Below are 20,552 nucleotides of genomic sequence, written 5' to 3' on the forward strand. Positions count from 1 at the left end.
TGCAGGGGACGCGGGTTCGTGCCCCGGTCCGGGAGGATCCCATGTGCCGCGGAGCGGCTGGGCCCGTGAGCCATGGCCGCTGAGCCTGCGCGTCCGGAGCCTGTGGTCCGCAACGGGAGAGGCCACAACAGTGAGAGGCCCGCGAACAGCAAAAAAAAAAAAAAAAAAAAGAAATTAAACCCACTCTAAGTTGAAGGTTACAGAGTAGCTCACATCAAGATGTTTAATTTAGCCAAGCCCCAAGCTACTCTAAACTTGAACTGGGAACAAACTCATCCATCAGAGCTTTTCTAACTAAACTGGCTTAAGTTAAGGCTTCACGCCAAAATCAGAACGTGCTCATAGAAACCCAAACACGGTTGGTGCCAGGTGCTTCTTTTGCGTAAGCTCCACACCACGTCGACCTGTACAAAGGGGCTTTGTTCAGCTACATATTATTCTCCAATAAAAGGACGACAAAGCTCTACGCGTCGGGGCCGCTTACCTTTCAAGGCAAAGAGGAATCAAAGTGCTGCCTGCGAACTCTTCATCCGGTAACTCCCGCGACTGAACCGTCGCTCACAAGCAAGGCGGAAAGAGCAGGGGCTTTCAACGCAGGAACTCAGGTCTAGTGTGAGGCTTGTCAGGCGCTCATCAGCTTAACGGGGCAAGGGTCGTGCGCCTGCTCTTTCATGATGCCAGGTGTGTCTGATCTCCATCACGCCAGCGAAGCTCGGGCGGGGGGCGGGGCATCCAATCAGCAGCATCAGCATCAGTATCACCTGGAAGCAGTTCAAAATCAAGCCCCACCGCAGACCTACAGCCTCAGAAACTCTAGGGATGAAGCCCAGCAGTCTACACGGTGAAACATCCTCCATCAGTCCTAATGTCTGCCGAAGTCAGAGCACTATTGCCTTGTCATGAGGCTCCCTTAAACGAAGCTCTAAAGACAAGTGAAGGAGAAACGCCCCTCATTTTGAAATCAAAGAAAGGTTGAAGCAGATTGTGTTTGGGTGCACGTGGCAAAGACTATCTACTGGTAAGTGAGGAAGTAGGAGAGATGTATTTGATGCAGTGCCATGAGCCATTCTGGCAGGAAAATGGGCTTTTTTTCCCTTGTCAAGATATCTCATTAAAAAATAAGAAAAATAGTAGGCATCTGTTTTCCAAGAAAAATGACTAAAGCCAGAGTTATTTTCTATTTTAATGATTTATCCTAGGTAATCAGGAATGTTGCTTGTACATTTCATGAACTTACCTACTTAAATAATGTTTAGGGTTCTATATTTCCTCAGAAAGAGCATAAAAATATGTTTCACTTAGTAATATTATTCTCATAAACACACTGTTAAATCTGTGACACTTTATGCATTAAATCTACTGCCCGACTCAAGTTTTATGTTAAAATTTTTTGAATTTCATCTTTTGTTTCCAGTTTTCTTTGCCGAGAACAGATTTCCTTTGGTGCTTATAGAGAAGAGTGCTGACACAGTAGCCTTTAAAATTCCCAAGTTTGCTCATTTATGAGCATTTCTGAGCCAGTGGGTCACACTTTCAGGTGAACTATGCTATATTGGTTTTTTTCTTTATCGTTGATTCAGAATCTGACATCCAGTAACAGAAGGTAATACAAACCATCACATTAAAACAAGACTTTATTACATTTGTTTGTAATTTAGTTTGCTTATGGTTTATAATCTCACATACACACAAAAAATATATTATTGACATCAAAGAAGTTACAGCAGATTTTAACCCAACAGACGTCTGTCCACTTCAAATACTACAAACGAACATCCTTTACTAGGGAAAAAATATTTTTTGAAAGTTTACTAGAATTAATTTAGAGCGTATGAGTTACTAAGAAGGTGTGAGTTCCATCACAGTGTTGGAAACTAACAACAAAAATTCATTTAAGTACAACCTGACATTTATACACTATAGAAACTAAATTGCATTATAAAATCAATAAGTTAATGAACTAAAAGACATACACTTCACCTAAGATAAAAATATTTAATTTATAAATCACTATAGAATACAACAAAAGAAACAAAATGATGCCATTGAAATTGATTTTTGAAGGATTTTGAGACTCAACTTATATTTTAATATTTTGTTCATATATAGCCAAGAGTAAGAGGGAAAGCCAACCTAGGGTCAGTCCAAAGTTCTGCAGGAGAAACATCAACCACGGTCGCTGTGTTTGAACATGAGTCATTTCAGGAAGCTAAAAAAAGAATAAAAAACCAGAATAAGATCCAGATATATTCACTGCTGGGAAAAGTTTGGTGGGAAAACATGAGAGACTCTGTTATTCAGAACTTAATAACCTTTCAAATTCCCCAAACAGTTACAAAATGTTTAATACCTACTCTTACCAAAATTCTAAAACATTAGATAAATTAAGCCATTTGATTGTGGTTAGAAGGATCTTAGTGATACCAGAAATCTTAAAATGACAGAGCTATCAACTGAAAGCAAACCCAACTCTTCTTATTGTTATTTTTGGAAGATGCTTAAATGTGCAATAGATAATAAATGAAAGGTATCATTTTTGATCGTTCTGTTAGGTTTATGAAGTTGCTAAATTCACTGGCTATTACAAAGCATATACTTGTTTCTTTTCAAAATGATGACCAAGGTCTTCCTGACCTTTGGAACAATAAAGGCATCATCTCCTAAGGCTATGTTTTATTCTCAGAGAGAGAAATGGCAACCGCTTTATGTTTGTGAAATGCCGTATGCCATTTAGAGGGAAACGTTCACTCAAGCATCTGTGTGAAGTGCCTCAGTGTGTTTGTCTCACATTCTTTCGAATCCCTCACCCTGAGAAGGTCAGAGTGACTATATCTCTCTCATGACAGTCATTTCTATTGGAGCACAGGCTCCGGTCAACATGGATTGGAGACTGAACTCCGCCTTGGCACTGCTGACATTTGGGGCTAGATAATTCTTTGCTGTGGGAGTTCTCCTGTGTATTGAAGAATGTTTAGCAGCATCCCTGATTTCTATCCACTAGATGTCAGTTGTACATCTGCCCCTAGTCATGACAACCAAGAATGTCTCCAGACATTGTCAAATGTCCCCTGGGGGCTAAAAATCACCTCTGATTGAGAACTACTGGATTCTTTTACCTAGCAAGAGAAAGGTCAAACATATAAAATATGCAAGGGCTTTAGATTTATGGCAGTGGAAAACAGGCTGACGTATTTTTTCATGCCTGTATGGGAGCATCTGGTATATATATACCTTTTCAGATTCTTTTCCCTTATAGGTTATTACAAAATATTGAGTAGAGTTCCCTGTGCTATGCGGTAGGCCCTATTGGTTATCTATTTTATATATAGTCATGTGTACATGTTAATCCCAAACTCCTAATTTATCCCTCCCGCCACCTCCCTTTCCTGGTTGGTAACCATAAGTTTGTTTTCTATGTCTGTGAGCCTCTTTCTGTTTTGTAAATAAGTTCCTTTGTATCATTTTTTTAGATTCCACATATAAGTGATATCATATGGTATTTGTCTTTCTTTGTCTGGCTTACTTCACTTCGTATCATCACCTCTAGGTCCATCCATATTGCTGCAAATGGTATCCCTTGCTTTTTTTTTTAATCAAAATAATTGGCTCTGTGATAACTTGCCATCCATTCAGGGGTACCTTCTAGCAGCTCACCTTTCCCTCGAGGCCTTTCAAGATGCTCTGGCAGAAGGTCTTATGTAACATTTACTTTCATTTACATCCATTTTATCATGCCCTTTCTTATATATTTCCCCCTCTCCTGTTTACTCCTCATAACCCTGTAAGAGGTAAAATTATTAACTTCTTTCAGTTATGAGGAAACACTGGCTCAAGGAGGATGATGGCTCATCCAAAGGCACACGGACGTGATGTCAGAACCAAGACAAGGAGCCAGGGCATCTCATTATTGTAGAGGATATACAAACACCTACAAAGACCATCTTTCTCTCTGAAATCCACCTCTGTCTATTATGGCCAATACATTTCTAACCAATTAGAAAAAAATAGAAAATGCAAACACTAAAAATGTCCAATTAGGCATAAACTAGCCATTGCGTGTGATAAAAATATGTAGTAGAATATACAGATATCACACTGCCTTTGTCATACAAGACATCACATTACTGATTCTGTTTTTAAGGCAGACACTATGCTCTGGAAAAAAAAGCTATAACAGGCTAACTTTGTACACCTATAGAAACAGATAAACAATGAAAATCAACATTTCAAAACACTTTAAGGAGATTTTCACCCTGATATGGAAGCTTTGATCTTAATTTGAGTGGCCTGTCTGAACTTCCCATGTCCACGTGGTTTGGTAAGAAAACCCAGCTAAGCTTGCTTTTGAGACAATACTTGGCCCTCTTTTGGATGACTATGGATGATAATGTGAACCGTAATATCTCTTGGGTACATGCCAAAATACCAGAGAGTTCTGCAGAATGTCTTTCCAAAAGATACAAACATAAAATGCCAAAGCTCAGACCACATCTGATCACGGTATTTCACTTGCTCCAAATCTACCCACATTAAAAAATTTTTTTAATTTATATTTTATTTATTTATTTTAGGCTGCATTGGGTCTTCGTTGCTGCATGTGGGCTTTCTCTAGTTGCGGCGAGTGGGGGCTACTCTTCATTGTGTGCGGGTTTCTCATTGCGGTGGCTTCTCTTGTTGAGGAGCACAGGCTCTAGGCACGCAGGCTTCAGTAGTTGTGGCGCACGGGCTCAATAGGTGTGGCTCGCAGGCTCTAGAGCTCAGGCTCAGTAGTTGTGGCGCACGGGCTTCACTGCTCCACAACATGTGGGATCTTCCCGGACCAGGGCTTGAACCCGTGTCCCCTGCATTGGCAGGTGGATTCCTAACCACTGCACCACCAGGGAAGTCCTACTCACATTTTTTTTTTTTTTTTTGCGGTACGCGGACCTCTCGCTGTTGTGGCCTCTCCCGTTGCGGAGCACAGGCTCCAGACGCGCAGGCCCAGCGGCCATGGCTCACGGGCCCAGCCGCTCCGCGGCACGTGGGATCCTCTCGGACCGGGGCACGAACCCGTGTCCCCTGCATCGGCAGGCGGACTCTCAACCACTGCGCCACCAGGGAAGCCCCCTACTCACACTTTAAAGATAATTTCAGTCAGAAAATTTTGAAGGAAAATAAAGGTCCATGTGAATTAATTTTCAAGAGCATTTATTATTCTTTTCCTCTTTTTAAAATGCCCAACAAGAGGTTAAATGCCACCATTTTCCCCTGGCTTTCAAGTGAGAAAAGTCTCCTTTTCCTCCAGGGCAATTAAATTCTGTTATTGAACAGTTTTACAGACGTTGATTTATACCCTAAGACCAGAGGGGTGAAATGATGGATAGAGTGTGTTAACACTGAAGTAAAATGTAGAAAAAAAAGATGAGAAATGTTAGTAAAACAGCCTTGCCCAGAGATAGCACTAGGAGAAATGTTCTTTAGATTTCTTCCAGATATTCGGAAACATTGAAGTAGAAAGTCCTTCCTTTTTAACCTCCATGCTTGGCAAGTTCCTCAAGTCAGATCAGTGAATGTCAAGATATGATAGTCAAAGTGTTGTAATTTTCTGGAAAATAATCTTTAACTAAGATGCAACTCTTTAACATACCACTAAGTTCTTTTTTTAAATTTTCAATCAGGCACAGGAAAGAAATTCCCTGAGATGCACAAAGTCCACATATTGACGGTGATTTTTCTACAGATAATTGTCCTTGCAAGTTCTATTAACTAATTCAGAGGTAGTTATGATGGTCAAGTGCTGAGTACGATTTCTGAACATTTTAGAAAGTGATAGTAAATAAATGTTTTACACTTGAGTCCATCCTGATAATTGTATCCTTAGTCAAACTGAAGCTTTAAAATGAATGTTCACAGAGAAGCTAGAACACATCAGGAAGGAAAGTGGATAAATACTAATATCATGTACCATGTAGTAATTATATACTAAGGAGGACTTGTCACAAAAAAAGGTGGTCTGTAAAATATCCTCTGAAACTAAGATTCTGTCTCTCCTTCTTGTACATCTAAGGTTCACACTCCCAGGCCATACAAAGACTTCTCTGTCCATTTCCGTTGGTATTCTGAAAATGGTTTCTTGTTGGTGTCATTAAAGATCACTGACTGGATTTTGCAACATTTACCTTCATTATGGTTCATAAATGTACATGCTAAAAAAGAAATCTCAGTGTCCAATATTTCTATTGATATAATACACTAAAAATTTCAAAGGCCTTTCATTATTAACAATGTACAATTCAAATATAGAAATTCAACATTCATTTGTTGCAGACACTTGGTGATATCTCTTATTAAGGTAAAATAGTAATGCAAATATTTTTCCCCTCTCAGGAATCCATAGCTTTTGGCATCACCAACTTTCAAGAGAAATAATGTGTTTCTACATTCATGAAGCACAATTAACAACTGGTTTATGCCATCTTCTTTTCAGAGGGACCTTAAAACCCATCGTGCACACTGAGTCGGGTATATTTTTGCCTTTGGTAAGAAGAACCATGCTTATTCCTAAGAAATATGATGAGGAAAAAAACCTCAGAAGACTTTTTGTAGGGCGTCCTAATAATGTTTAAACTCTTTAGGGGCACATATGCAATGGGTTTGTCTAACTGTCACATTTGTAAATGGCTTGATTTTGTCCTTGCAGAAGATTCACTTCTAAAAACAAAATGGAAACTTGTTAATGGAAGTCACCATTTGGTTGGCAAATCTGCAATGATCTGTTTGCATGTGCAACTGTATACTTAATAGTTGTGTCACCTACAAATTGGCACTTGCCATCTACCTCTAAGGATTAAATTATGAGCTGCTGCAGCTGCTGACTTTCAACACCTCCTGAAAGGAGTTTCGGGTAGAGATCAGAAATGAGGTGCTCTGTGCTCTGGGAAAAACTGGCAGAACAGGTCTTCAGATAATTAGATATTTTCAGGAGACGATTTTATGAGCCCAAATCTTGCATCTCCTCATATCTAGAAAAAACACTAAAATCCTTCATGCTGACATCTGCTCCTCGTGACTAGCTAATCATGAGATTAGCAGAAACCTTCTGCAAACGATATGTGCTTGATTGCATGTACTCCCCCTTCACTAACACCATATATATACTGACCTCCCCCCTACCTCTCTGAAGCAGTGTCTCAGAGCTCTCTGAGATGCCGTCTCCTGGGCTATAGTCCTCATTTTGCCCCAATAAAACTTAACTCACAACTCTCACGTTGTGCATTTTTTTCCCATCGACAGTTGAATATCGAAGACTTCTGGATTCTGGTATGGCATGTAAGGAGATTACAAGTCACCAATTCATCCTAACACGTGAAAAACTGAACAAACTCAAAGATTAACAAGCCTTCTCAGATATGTCAGAGAAGTGAGCTCACAGGGCAAACTGCTGGCCTACATATGGAAAGCCAAGAAGACACAGAGAATCACAAGTTACTGTAGCAGAAACCACAAGCAGGAACTTTTGCAGGAACCAGTGCCAGGGTAGGGAAACTGGAGCTGTAACTGATGGATCGTTAGAGGCTGAGTGTAGACAAGACTAAGCGTTTTGTAGTGAGGTGGATGGACCTAGAGGCTGTCATACAGAGTGAAGTAAGTCAGAAAGAGAAAGACAAATACCATATGCTAACACAAATATATGGAATCTAAGAAAAAAAATGTCATGAAGAACCTAGGGGTAAGACGGGAATAAAGACACAGACCTACTAGAGAATAGACTTGAGGATATGGGGAGGGGGAAGGGTAAGCTGGGACAAAGTGAGAGAGTGGCATGGACATATATACACTACCAAACGTAAAATAGATAGCTAGTGGGAAGCAGCCGCATAGCACAGGGAGATCAACTCGGTGCTTTGTGACCACCTAGAGGGGTGGGATAGGGAGGGTGGGAGGGAGGGAGACTTAAGAGAGAAGAGATATGGGGACATATGTATATGTATAACAGATTCACTTTGTTATAAAGCAGAAACTAACACACCATTGTAAAGCAATTATACTCCAATAAAGATGTAAGAAAAAAAAAACTTCAGGGGGAACCAGTCTTAGGGAGGCCTCCCACCCACACACTTTTGTGAATTTTACTGCAAGGAGCTCTACCAGATTCTCACAGTGAATACTGGAGAAAAATGCTGTCAAGCTTCCAGCAAGAGGAGGATTAAAAGAGCCATTTTTTAAATATGCCAGAGCTTTTTGTTATTTTTAACAAAGCCTGCCCTCAGGAGAAACTACTTTACCAGAGCCTAACCTACCTGGGGAAGGGAAGTACCCAACTTTAGCCCCTTTTCAGCCATTCTGTTCCACCTAAGCAGGGAGGGGACAAGAAATCCATGGTCCAGGGGCACAGGCTCACCAACAGATGGAGACCTAATCACAGGCCTATAGAACTCCCCTCCTCCCCCCATGCCTCACACTGCATTACTAAAGGCCTATTTACCACCATTCTTTTCCCCAGTACACTATGCCATCCTTTCAACAAAAATAATACGGAAAACTACACGTAAAAAACAGTTTTCTGAAGAGACTGAACAAGCATCAGACCTAGAGTCAGGTATGGTAAGAAGGTTGGCTTTATTAGACTAGGAATTTTTAAAAATTATAACTAAAATGCTAAGGGCTTTCTGAAAAGAAGGCAACATGTGCAATAGCAGATGGGTAAAATAATCAGAGAGATGAAAATTCCAAGAAAGAATGAAAAAGAAATATTAGAGATCAAAAACACTCTAACGGAAATGAAGAATGCATTGGATGGGCTCATTAGTAGACTGCATACAGCTGAGGAAAAACTCTCTGAGCTTGAGAATATGACAATAGAAATTTCTGAAACTGAAAAGCAACTGAAAAAAGACTGGGAAAAGAAACAGAACACAATATCCAAGAACCATGGGGCAACTACAAAAGATGTAACTTATGTGTAATGGGAATACCAGAAAAAGAAAGAGAGAAAGGAACAGAAGTAATATTTGAAGAATAATGACTGAGAATTTCCTCCAAATTAATGTCAGACATCAAACCACAGATCCAGGAAGCTCAGAGAAAATACCCAAAGGATGACATATAGGCATATCATTTTCAGAAAATTAAAGATAAAAAAAAAATCCTGAGGGCCTCCCTGGTGGCGCAGTGGTTGAGAGTCCGCCTGCCGATGCAGGGGATACGGGTTCGTGCCCCGGTCCGGGAGGATCCCATATGCCGCGGAGCGGCTGGGCCCGTGAGCCATGGCCGCTGGGCCTGCGCGTCCGGAGCCTGTGCTCCGCAACGGGAGAGGCCACAACAGTGAGAGGCCCACGTACCGCAAAAAAAAAAAAAAAAAAAAAAAAAAAAATCCTGAAAGAAGTCAGAGGGGAAAAAATATCTTATCTGTAGAGGAGCAAGGATAAGAATTACATCTAAATCTTTCTCAGAAACTATGCAAGCAAAAAGAGACTGAAATGAAATGTTTAAAGTGTTGAGAGAGAAAAACCACCAATCTAGAATTCTGTACCCCCAAAATTATCCTTTGAAAGTAAAGGGAAAAAAAGACTTTCACAGACAAACAAAAATTGAGGAAATTTGTTGCCAGTAGATCTGTCTTGCAAGAAATGTTAAAAGAAGTTCTTCAGAGAGAGGAAAATAATATAGATCAGAAACTGGAATCTACATAAAGAAAGGAAGAGTGTTCCAAAAACTGAGTAAGTAAAGGTAAAATAAAAGCTTTATTTTTTCTTATTCTTAATTGATCTAACAGATAAAAATTTGTTCAAAATAATAATAGCAACAATGTATTTGATTATGCATTCTTTGTGTGTGTGTCTGTGTGTGTGCGTGTGCATATGTGTGCCTATGTAATAGTGAAAGGAATGACAGCATTGACACAAGGGATGGGACACATGGTTTAGAATTATTTTGTTATTATAAGGTACTTACATTACCCAATAAGCAGTATGGTGTTATCTCAAAGTGGATCTGGATTAGTTATAAACGTATATTGAAAATTTTAGGGCAACTGCTTAAAAAACTAAAAAAAGAAGTATAATTAATATGCTAAGAAATGAGTGAAAGTGGAATCAAATAAATTGTTCAAAACCACAAAAGGTAGAAAAGTGTAGAAGACAGAAATAACAACAGGGAATAAGGGTAACAATTAGAAAATGGTAATAAATATGGTAGATATTAATCTAGCTATATCAATAATCACTGTAAATATCAATGGTTAAATATACCCACTAAAAGACAGAGATTATCAGACTGGATCAAAAACCAAGACTCAGCTATATGCTGTCTACAAGAAACCCACTGTAAATACAAAGATACATGTGGATTAAAAGCAAAGGGATGGGGGAAGATATACCATGCTAACACTAATCAAAAGAAAGCAAGAGTAGCTATATAAATTTCAAACAGAGCAGACTTCAGAGAAAGGAAAGTTATCAGGGAAAAAGATGGGCATTAGATAAGGAGAAAAGAGTCAATGCTCCAAGAAGACATAACAATCCTTTATGTGTATGCACCTAACAACAGCATGTCAAAATACATGAGGCAAAAACTGATAAAATTGAAAGAAGAACTAGATGAATCCACTATTATAGTTGGAGACTTTAGCATGCCTCTTTCAGAAATGGACAGATCCAGGAGGCAAAATATCAGTGAGATCAAAGTGGAACTAGAGAGCACCATCAATCAGTTGGATAAAATTGACATCTACAGACTACTCCATCCAATCACAGCAGAACACACATTCTTCTCAAGCTCACATGGAACATTCACCAAGATAGACCACATTCTGGGCCATAAAGCTTAATAAACTTAAAAGAATAGGAATCATACAATGCCTGACCTCAGATCACAATGGAATTAAACTAGAAATTAATGACAGAAAAATAGCTGGAAAATCCCCAAATACTGAAGATTAAACAACACAGTTCTAAATAACGAGTCAAGAAGAAATCTCAGGAGAAATTAATATTTTGACCTAGATGAAAATGAAAATCAACTTATCAAAATTAGTGGGATTCAGTGAACATAGTGAATAGAGGGAAATTTATGATTGAATGTATATGTTAGAAAAAAAGAAAGATCTAAAATCAATAAGCTAAGCTTCCAATTTAGGAAACTAGAAGAAGAATAGCAAATTAAATCCAAAGAAAGAAGAAGAAGAGAAATAATAAAAATTACAGCAGAAATCAATGAAATTGAAAACAGGAAATCAATAGAGAAAAATCGACAAAACCAAAAGTTGATTCCAAGAAAAGAGCAATAAAACGGATTAGCCTCTTCCAGGCTAACTAAGAAATAAAGACAGAAGACACAAATTACCAATATCAGAAATGAAAGAGGGGACATCACTAAAAACTCCATGGACAATAAAAGGATAATAAAGGAGTATTATGAATAACTCTATGCCCACAAATTTGATAACCTAGATGAAATATACAAATTCCTTGAAAGACACAATCTGCTAAAACTAACACAAAAAGAAATAGACCATCTGAATAGGCCTATTTCTATTAAAGAAATAGAATCAATAATTAACAACCTTCCAAAGCACTAGACCCAGTGTATTCACTAGTGAATTCTATCAAATATTTAATGAAGAAATTGTGTCAGTTCTCTACAATCTCTTCCCAAAGAAAGAAGCAGAGGAAATACTTTCTAATTCATTGTAAGAGGCCAGTGTTGTCTTAACACCAAAACCAGACAGAGATATTACAAGAAAAGAAAAATATAGAGCAATATTTCTCATGAACAGAGTTGTAAAAATCCTCAACAAAATATTAGCAATTCAAATCCAACAATGTGTAAGAAGAATTATATACCACAAAAAAGTGGGATTTACCCCAGGCATATACAAGCCTAGTTTAACATTCAAAAATCAATTAATGTAATCTACATTCCAATATCAACAGGCTAAAGAAAAATCACATGATCCTATCTGTAGATGCATAAAAAGCATTGACAAAATTCAACACCCATTTATGATAAAAACTCCCAGTAAGCTAGGAATAGAGGGAAACTTCCTCATATTCACTATGAGCCTCTATAAAAAGCTTACAGCTAAACATCTCACTCAATGGTGAGAAACTCAAAGCTTTCCCATAAGATCAGACACAAAGCAAGGATGTCCCCTCCCACCACTGCTTTTCAACATCGTATTGGAAGTCCTAGCAAGTGCAGTAAGAGAAGAAAAGGAAATAAAAGGTAAAGATATTGGGAAAGTGAAAATAAGACTGTGTTTATTTGTACTTGACATGATCATCTATGTAGAAAATCCAAAAGAACCAACAGCAAAGCTCCTGGAACTATTAAATGCTTATATCAAGGTTACAGAACACAAGGTTAATATACAAAAGTCAATTGCTTTTCTATTTACCATGAATGAACAAGTGGAGTTTGAATTAAAAATATATTACCATTTATATTAGTACCCAAAATGAAATACTCAGGTATAAATCTAACCAAATATGTGCAAGATCTATATGAGGAAAACTATAAAGCTCAAACAAAAGATGTCAAGGAAAAACTGAATGGAGAGATATTGCATGTTTATGAATAGGAAGACTCAATATTGTCAAGATGTCAGATGTTCACAACTTGATCTACAGATTCAATGCAATCCAAATCAAAATAAAAATCCCCGCAAGTTATTTTGTGGATATTGACAAACTGATTCTAAAGTTTATATGGAGAGGCAGAAGACACAGAATAGCCTACACAATATTGAAGGAGAAGAATAAAGTTGGAGAAGAACTTCAAGACTTACTATAAAGCTACAATAATTAAGACAGCATGGTATTGACAAAAGAATAAGACATACAGATCAATGGAACAGAGTAGAGAACTCAGAAATAGACCCACATAAATATAGTCAACTGATCTTTGACAGAAGAGCAAAAGTAATAAAATGGAACAAAGTCTTTTAAACAAATGGTGTTGGAACTATTGGATATGCACATGCAAAAAAATGAATCTATACACAGAACTTCCATAAAAATTAAGTCAAGATGAATCACAGATTTAAATGAAAAACACAAAATTATAAAACTATTGGAAGATAATATAGGTGAAACCTAGATGACCTTGCATACACAGCCAATTGATTTTCAACAAGAGTGCCAAGACAACTTGATGGGGCAAGAACAGTCCTTTCAACGAATGGGGAAAACTGGATATCCACACACAAAAGAATGAAGCTGGACTCCTACCTTACACCATATACAAAAACTAACCCAAAATGAATCAAAGACCTAAATGTAAGAACTAAAACTATAAAACTCTTAGAAGAAAACATAGGGGGAAATCTTTGTAACATTGGATTTGTCAGTGATTTCTTGGATATGTCACTAAAAGCTTAGGCAACACAAGAAAAACATAAGTAAGTTTGACTTCATCAAAATTTAAAACTTTTATGCAACAAAGGACATTACAGAGTGAAAAGGCAATCCATGGAATGGAGAAAATATTTGCAAATTATATATCTGATAAAAGGTTAATATCCAGAACATATAAAGAACTCCTATAACTCACAACCAAAAAACAAACAACCCAATTACAAAATGAGCAAGTGACTTGAATAGACATTTTTCCAAAGAGAAGATATACAAATGGCCAATAAGCATATGAAAAGATGCTTAACATCACTAATCATTAGGGAAATGCAAATGAAAACCACAATGAGATACCACTTCACACCCATTAGGATCACTATTATCAAAATAACAGAAAATAACAAGTGTTGGTGAGGATGTGGAGAAACTGGAACGCTGACTGCCATTGGTAGAAACGTAAAATGGTGTGGATACTATGGAAAACAGTATGGCAGTTTCTAAAATAATTAAAAATAGAATTATCATATGATTTAGCAACTCCATTTTTGGATATATACACAAAAGAATTGAAGCAAGGACTCAAACAGATATTTATACACCCGTGTTCATAGCAGCATTATTCACAATAGTCAAAAGGTGAAAGCAAGCCAAGTATCCATTGATAGATAAATGGATAAACAAAATGTGATATACATAAAATGGAATATTATTCAACATTAAAAAGGAAGGAAGCTCTGACACATGCTATGACACAGATGAGCCTTGAAGATATTATGTGAGGTGAACTCAGCCAATCACAAAAGGACAAATACTGCATGATTCCACTAATGTGAGGTACCTACAGTAAATGGTCAAATTCATAGAGAAGAAAGCAGAATGGTGGTTACCAGGGGCTGGGCGTAGGGGTGTATTATTGTTTAATGAGTATGGAGTTTCAGTATGAAAATATTTTTTTAAGTTCTGGAGATGGATGGTGATGAAGGTTGCACAGCAATGTGAATGTACTTAATGCCATTGAACTGTACACCTAAAATGGTTAGAATGGCAAATTTTATGTTATGGATATTTTACCACAATGAACACACACACATTCACTCACTCCAAGTTTTCAAAAACTTTGCTTTGATTAATTCTTTAGCTCTTTAGCTTACTGTAATATTACAATAAGTAGCATCTAGATTACATCTAAGAAAATATATGGTAAGAAGAGGTGTCATTTACTAAGGATTTATTGCATTCACTTTGTGCTGAGAAACATGAAGTTCTGGGTTATGTTTAGATCTCCAAGTCCCAGAGCATAAAATGTCATGTTATGAATGTTTTTGTCCCCTCTCAAAATTCCTGTGTTGAAACCCTACCCCCAAATGTGATGGTATTAGGAGGTGGGGCCTTTGGGACATAATTGGGATTTCATGAGGTCATGAGAACAGAGCCCACATGAATAGAATTAGTGCCCTCAACACACATGACTATGTTGACCCAACAATATCCTGAAATTGGGAGATTCGTTCCCACTGACACAAGTCCTGTTTCGAATTTAGGTCTTTTAAAATTAGTAACTATGTTTGTAAAACAACTTAATACAGTAGTGTTAACTTTCCTTACCAAGGAAGAAAGCAAGGGCCACAGCTCTCAGTGTGTCTGAGATCACCAAACTGGAGGCTTATAAGGTTCTTTTTAAAAATCCAGCATTAGATATTTTATTTGTTAAATATTCAAATACAAGATATTATAGGTTTCTACCTTCTCAATGGTATCCCAAGGGAATTCATGAAGCCATTTGCAACAGAAGATAAATGAAAATTTCTCTTTTGAAAACTGAGTTGTAAGACAAAGACCACATCATTGTCACATATAATTCAGAGAGACAAAGATGTTACCTGTTTTTAACTTGTATTTAACAATCCACTTCTCCATTTTTTTCCTTAGGGGAAGCAATTAAGTTAGACAAACTCTTAATTGTATAGCTCAGCAAAGAGAGTCATCAGCCAGCTGTAATAGTTTCCTAAGAAATGGATTGCTTTGGAAGATGTGTGTGTGTGTGTGTGTGCACGCATGCACATATGGTTTGAGAAACTAGTTAGAAGAAAAAAAACATGAAGAGCAAAAAATACAAACATTTCTGGTGGCCAATGTTTAAAAATTACAGAGCTCAGTGTTCATCAGAGTTGGGCCTACTAATCATTTTCTCAGTAGAAAATATCTAAGTGTAGGGTTTGACTGATTTTTAGAGAAATCTCTTTTTTTACAGAAAGAGAATGGAAATCTATCAAAATTGTTGGTAAGAATGATTTTCATACTTCTTGCTTTTGTGAAGAAATAATTGTGAATATTAGATTATATTCATTGTGCGGCCTGAAATGGTTTTTAAATGCTTCTCATTTTTTCACAGCAAAAGAGTGTTTAAACGATGTCAGTTACACACATTGATTTCAAGTACAGTATTTGTTGAAAGCAAATATTCATATCAAGATTATTTTATGTCTTTTCTAACAAAATATCCCTTTTCTATAGATGAATATTGTTTAAAGGTCATTACACCTAGAGATTGCCAAACTTCAAAGAAAGGGTAGCTTACTAGTTTTTTTGGATAAAGGATTCATTTACCAGAGCCAACTTGGGATTATAGATTATTGATTGAATTGCACTGGATTTATTTAAAGTTCTCTGAGAAAGAAAGACTCAATCAAATGCAATAAATTGGAAGATAAAGAAAGCATGATGGGAACAGGGAATAGGACCAATATCCTAAACGTGTAGGAATAGCTTAATATTACAGTCACCTGCTTTTAAAAAGATAAGAAACCTAGCTAGGAGGGTGGCCCTTTTGTCAGTCAATTTATGTTCTTTTTACCCAATTCACAATCTTAAAGCTGTTATATTTACTGAACTAAAATAATTGTAGAGAAGCCAATGAATGCCCTTCATCTGGACTGCTGATAATCCTATTTACTGAGTGGGTTTCATAGATGGATCTTCTTTTTCTCTGTTTGGGTATATTTTCAAAGCACAGGATCTAAGTTCAAAAATTCAAAATATTCTTTACCCTGCCTTTCATACAAAGAAAATTATTTGGTAATTGGAAAATGCTCCAGGCAAAAGGGTGGCTGTGATATTACTTGGAGGATATTATTTCCAGACGAAGGTAGATAAGCAAATTGCTCTAAGTGGTTCCTCTTCAATGTTACTGTTTCCTCTCCCATTATTAGGTCAGTGAAAAGAAGTTTTAAAGAGCATCAAAACAAAAAACAAAACAAAACAGGAACAAACAAAAAATCAAAACAAAAAACCCAAGTGCAGAGCAGAAGAGGAAGCAACCCAGAGATTTATGTAGTGAGAAAGACTGGTGGAGGGAGAGGGCTGGAAATAAGGTATATTCTCAATTAATTCACTGTGATGTACACGGAGGGGGCATGGGAGTTTCTTTTGCTTTGGCATGAATTGGTACGCACTTCCTTCTTCTGTACCTACTTCTCTGAGTTACAGCTCCTCCATTATCAGCTTGGATGCTATTAACATACTAGATCCTAGGCAGCTGTGCAGTTATCCCCATTCTAGAGACATCTCCAGTCACATCCATCATGATAGCCCCTTGAGATTTCTATGGGCTTGTTGCTATGGAAACAGTTTTGCAGGATTTCAAACCTTAGGAAAAGTGCCTAAAGGTTTGAATCTTGTTTCGGATCCAAAATAAACCTTTCTTTGGCATAACCTGCTTAATGCTCTTCAAAATGAATTAACTATTCTTTAAATAATAAATCATATCGTTAAAAATAAAGTCTCTCTTATCCAAACTGTTGAAAAAAACAGTACTTCCAGGGCTGGTCTTTTCCTTCTATTTGAGAGATTTTGTAAACTTTAGAGATGGTGGCTATGAGAAATCTTCCTGATTTTTTTAGTTCTGGGAATTTTCTTAGAAGGAATTTTCAGTTCTCAGACAGAATGAGAAGCTCTTACATAGCTGCCTCTGTTCCCGAGCACATCTAAACCAAGGTTAGTAGCACAGAGACATATTAGTTTTCTATGGCTGCTGTTAACAGATCACTACTAACCTGGTGGTTTAAAACAACACAAATTTATCTTAGAGTTCTGTAGGTCAGAAATTTCACTTGGGTCTCACCAGGCTAAAATCACTGTGTCTGGAACTGAGCAGAACCCTGTGGGCTCCCTCTCCCCAAGTAAAAAGGCCCCTCCATGTCCTCTGCCTCTTGTTTGTAGAAAAGCTGACATCTCCAAGGCCTTCCTGGGTCACAGAAGAGCAGGTTCAAGCAGTTAATGATTAGGATAATAGGGTCACAGACAGTGTCTGATGCACACTCCTGAGTTGTTTTACAGACACTATAATTGCCACAAGAAGGAAGGGCTAACTGCATGATGATCAGACTGCAGTCAGGACATAAGCTGCTCCATCTTGAGCAGCACTGAATCTATGGCTCCCACAACTCCAAGCACTGGCCTTAAGAGAATGGGATTAACACTATTGCACATAACAATCTGTATCTTTGTAGGCATCAAAATAATTGTAGCTTGGGCTTCCCTGGTGGCGCAGTGGTTGAGAATCTGCCTGCCAATGCAGGGGACACGGGTTCGAGCCCTGGTCTGGGAAGATCCCATATGCCATGGAGCAGCTGGCCCCGTGAGCCACAACCACTGAGCCTGCGCGTCTGGAGCCTGTGCTCCGCAACAAGAGAGGCCGCGATAGTGAGAGGCCCGCGCACCGCGATGAAGAGTGGCCCCTGCTCGCCGCAACTAGAGAAGAGCCCTCGCACAGCAACGAAGACCCAACACAGCCAAAAATAAATAAATAAATAAATAAATTTAAAACAACAAAAAAGATGTGAGCTCTTTAAAAATAAATAAATAATTATAGCTTTTTCTGCTCGTATATGTAAACGGGCAACTGAAGCTGTCAGCTAAGAGATGCTTCAAACCCATGTCAATATCTTTCACACTAAGACCTCGAGGCCCTTTCACAGCATGAAGCAGCTACATAAGATGGACCTTCTTCCCTAATCCCATAGAAATGGAATGATATCTGGCGGGGGGGGGGGGGGATTTGTAAACAGCTCTTTGCAGGAAACAGCCCACAGCAGGAAACCCCCTTTCTTGTCCACTCAGCAAAGCTACACTGTAACTAACTTTTCAATCAGGCACCCCCATGCTCTACTCATCCCCAGCCCCAGCACACCTATCAGAGCTTGTGCTCACACAATACCTTGCCTAACTTGTTGGTTCTTTCTGTAGATCAAAGAAGTAGAAAAGAAGGATAAGTAATTAACAGGTGACTCTTCCCTTGCTTCTCCTTCAGTAATCTCGTGAACAAACAGTGTGGACCAACTGTGTGAACAAGACAGCATCTAAAGGAAGATCACAAGAAGTCAACAAGCCTGCATGCAGCAGGGGATGGTGACGACTCTGACCCCCATCTCAATGATTAACTGAGATTACCTCCGTTTTTCCCTTTAAAAACTTTCATGGCCAAGCAGATGGTTTGGGGGGGACACTGAGTCAATCATCTCCCCAGATCACCAGCATTCTGATTAAAAGCAATTTTCCTTTCTACCAACAACTGCCTCTCGGGTATTGATTTTCGAGCGGGGAGCAGCTGGACCTGAATTTGGGGACATATTTTTCCATTTTGGATTCTTTAGGGGAGAAGCTGTTTCTTTGCCTTTTCCAGCTTCTAGAGGCTGCCTGCATTCCTGAGCTCCTGGTCCCCTTCCTCCAGTTTCAAATTCAGCAACGTCAAATCTCTCTGACCTTTCTGTCATCACATATCTTTGTCTGACCACAGCTGGGGAAGGTTTTCCACTTTTAACAACTGGTGATTAGATTGGGACCACCCAGATAATCCAGGGTAATCTTCCCATCTCTGGATTCTAAACCTTAATCACACCTGCATAGTTTCTTTTCATATGTGAGATAACATATTCACAAGCTTCCAAGACTAGGACATGTATATCTTTCAGGGGCTATTCCATCTATAAAGAACAAATCTCATGAAATCTTTGTAGCAAACATGGGAGTATGAAAAAGATCACAAACCAATAGATTTGTTATAAATAAGATTTAGGGAAATAAGATAAACAAGATACATGGATATTAACATATTAATCACAGACACGGCTGATTGCATCAGACATTTCTCCTGTTACGTCACTTCAAATACTCTTTCAAAGCCCTACCACTTACTTTCCATATTCTGTGCAAATAGTAAGCAGGAAAGCAGGTGTGACTATATCAACAGCAGGCAAAGGAGACTTAGGACGAGGACTTTTACCAGAGATAAAGAGGAATCGTTCATGGTGATAAAAGTATCAATTCAATTAAGAAGATGTAGCAGCCCTATATATGCATGCATCTAATATCAGAGTGTCAAATGCATGAAGCAAAATTGATAGAACTAAGAAAGAAATAGGGAAACCCACAAAGTTAGGTCTGTATCCTAACTCCCTCAATCATTTCCTCAATAATTAACAGAACTAGTGGAGAAAAAAAATCATTATGGAATTTGAAAATATGAAGAACACTATCAACCAGCCTGACTTAATTGACATTCACAGAGCCCCTCACCCAACAGCAGTCGCACTCATGTACTTTTCAAATGCACATGGGGCCATTCACCAGGATAGACCATACTCTGGGCCATAAAAAAAGTCTCAGAATATTTCAAAGGGCTAAAATAATACAAAGGATATTCTCTGACTATGCAAGAATTAAAATAAATAACTAAAAGATATTTTTTAAAGCTATAAGTATTGAGAAATTAGGTAACATACTTCCATATAGTACATGGGTCAAATAAGAAAAAATCATGAGATGCTGTGAATGTTTAAAAACATTTCAAAATGATCAGCACTGGAAACAGAACATATCAAAATACATGAGACTCAGCAAAGCAGTGCTTAGAGGGAAATTTACAGCTCTAAATACTTATACTAGAAAAGGAGAAAACAATGAAAATCAATGATACATCGTTCCACCTCATGAACCCAGAAAATGATCAGAAAATGAAATGCAAAGTGAGTAGAAGGAAGGAAATAATAGAAATAAGAGCAGAAACAACAGGCAAAATCAAGAAGCAATAGTATATAATCACTGCCAGTTTTTCTGCTTTTAGAATTTGTGCTTCCTGTTCCTGCAAACTTTAGCACCATTGGATCACACAGATCCTTGTCCTTGAGAAGAATACACCAGGGAATGTTTCCACTGAACTTGAAG

The 20,552-nt window shown here is 38.0% G+C and overlaps 1 protein-coding gene across 1 annotated transcript in view; it reads right to left on the bottom strand.

Moving 5' to 3' along the window:
* Positions 1-1,668: 1,668 nt before the first annotated feature.
* Positions 1,669-20,552, bottom strand: part of SLC39A12 (solute carrier family 39 member 12) — a 75,257-nt gene continuing 56,373 nt past the window's right edge. The window contains exon 13 of the mRNA XM_081229493.1: positions 1,669-2,209. Within this exon, the coding sequence (XP_081085619.1) occupies positions 2,081-2,209 (129 nt within the window). The 3' untranslated portion in view covers positions 1,669-2,080. The remainder of the gene's footprint in view (positions 2,210-20,552) is intronic.

This window comes from Mesoplodon bidens (assembly GCF_964165515.1).
Source record: "Mesoplodon bidens genome assembly, chromosome: 3".
NCBI classification, from domain to species: Eukaryota; Metazoa; Chordata; class Mammalia; order Artiodactyla; family Ziphiidae; genus Mesoplodon; species Mesoplodon bidens.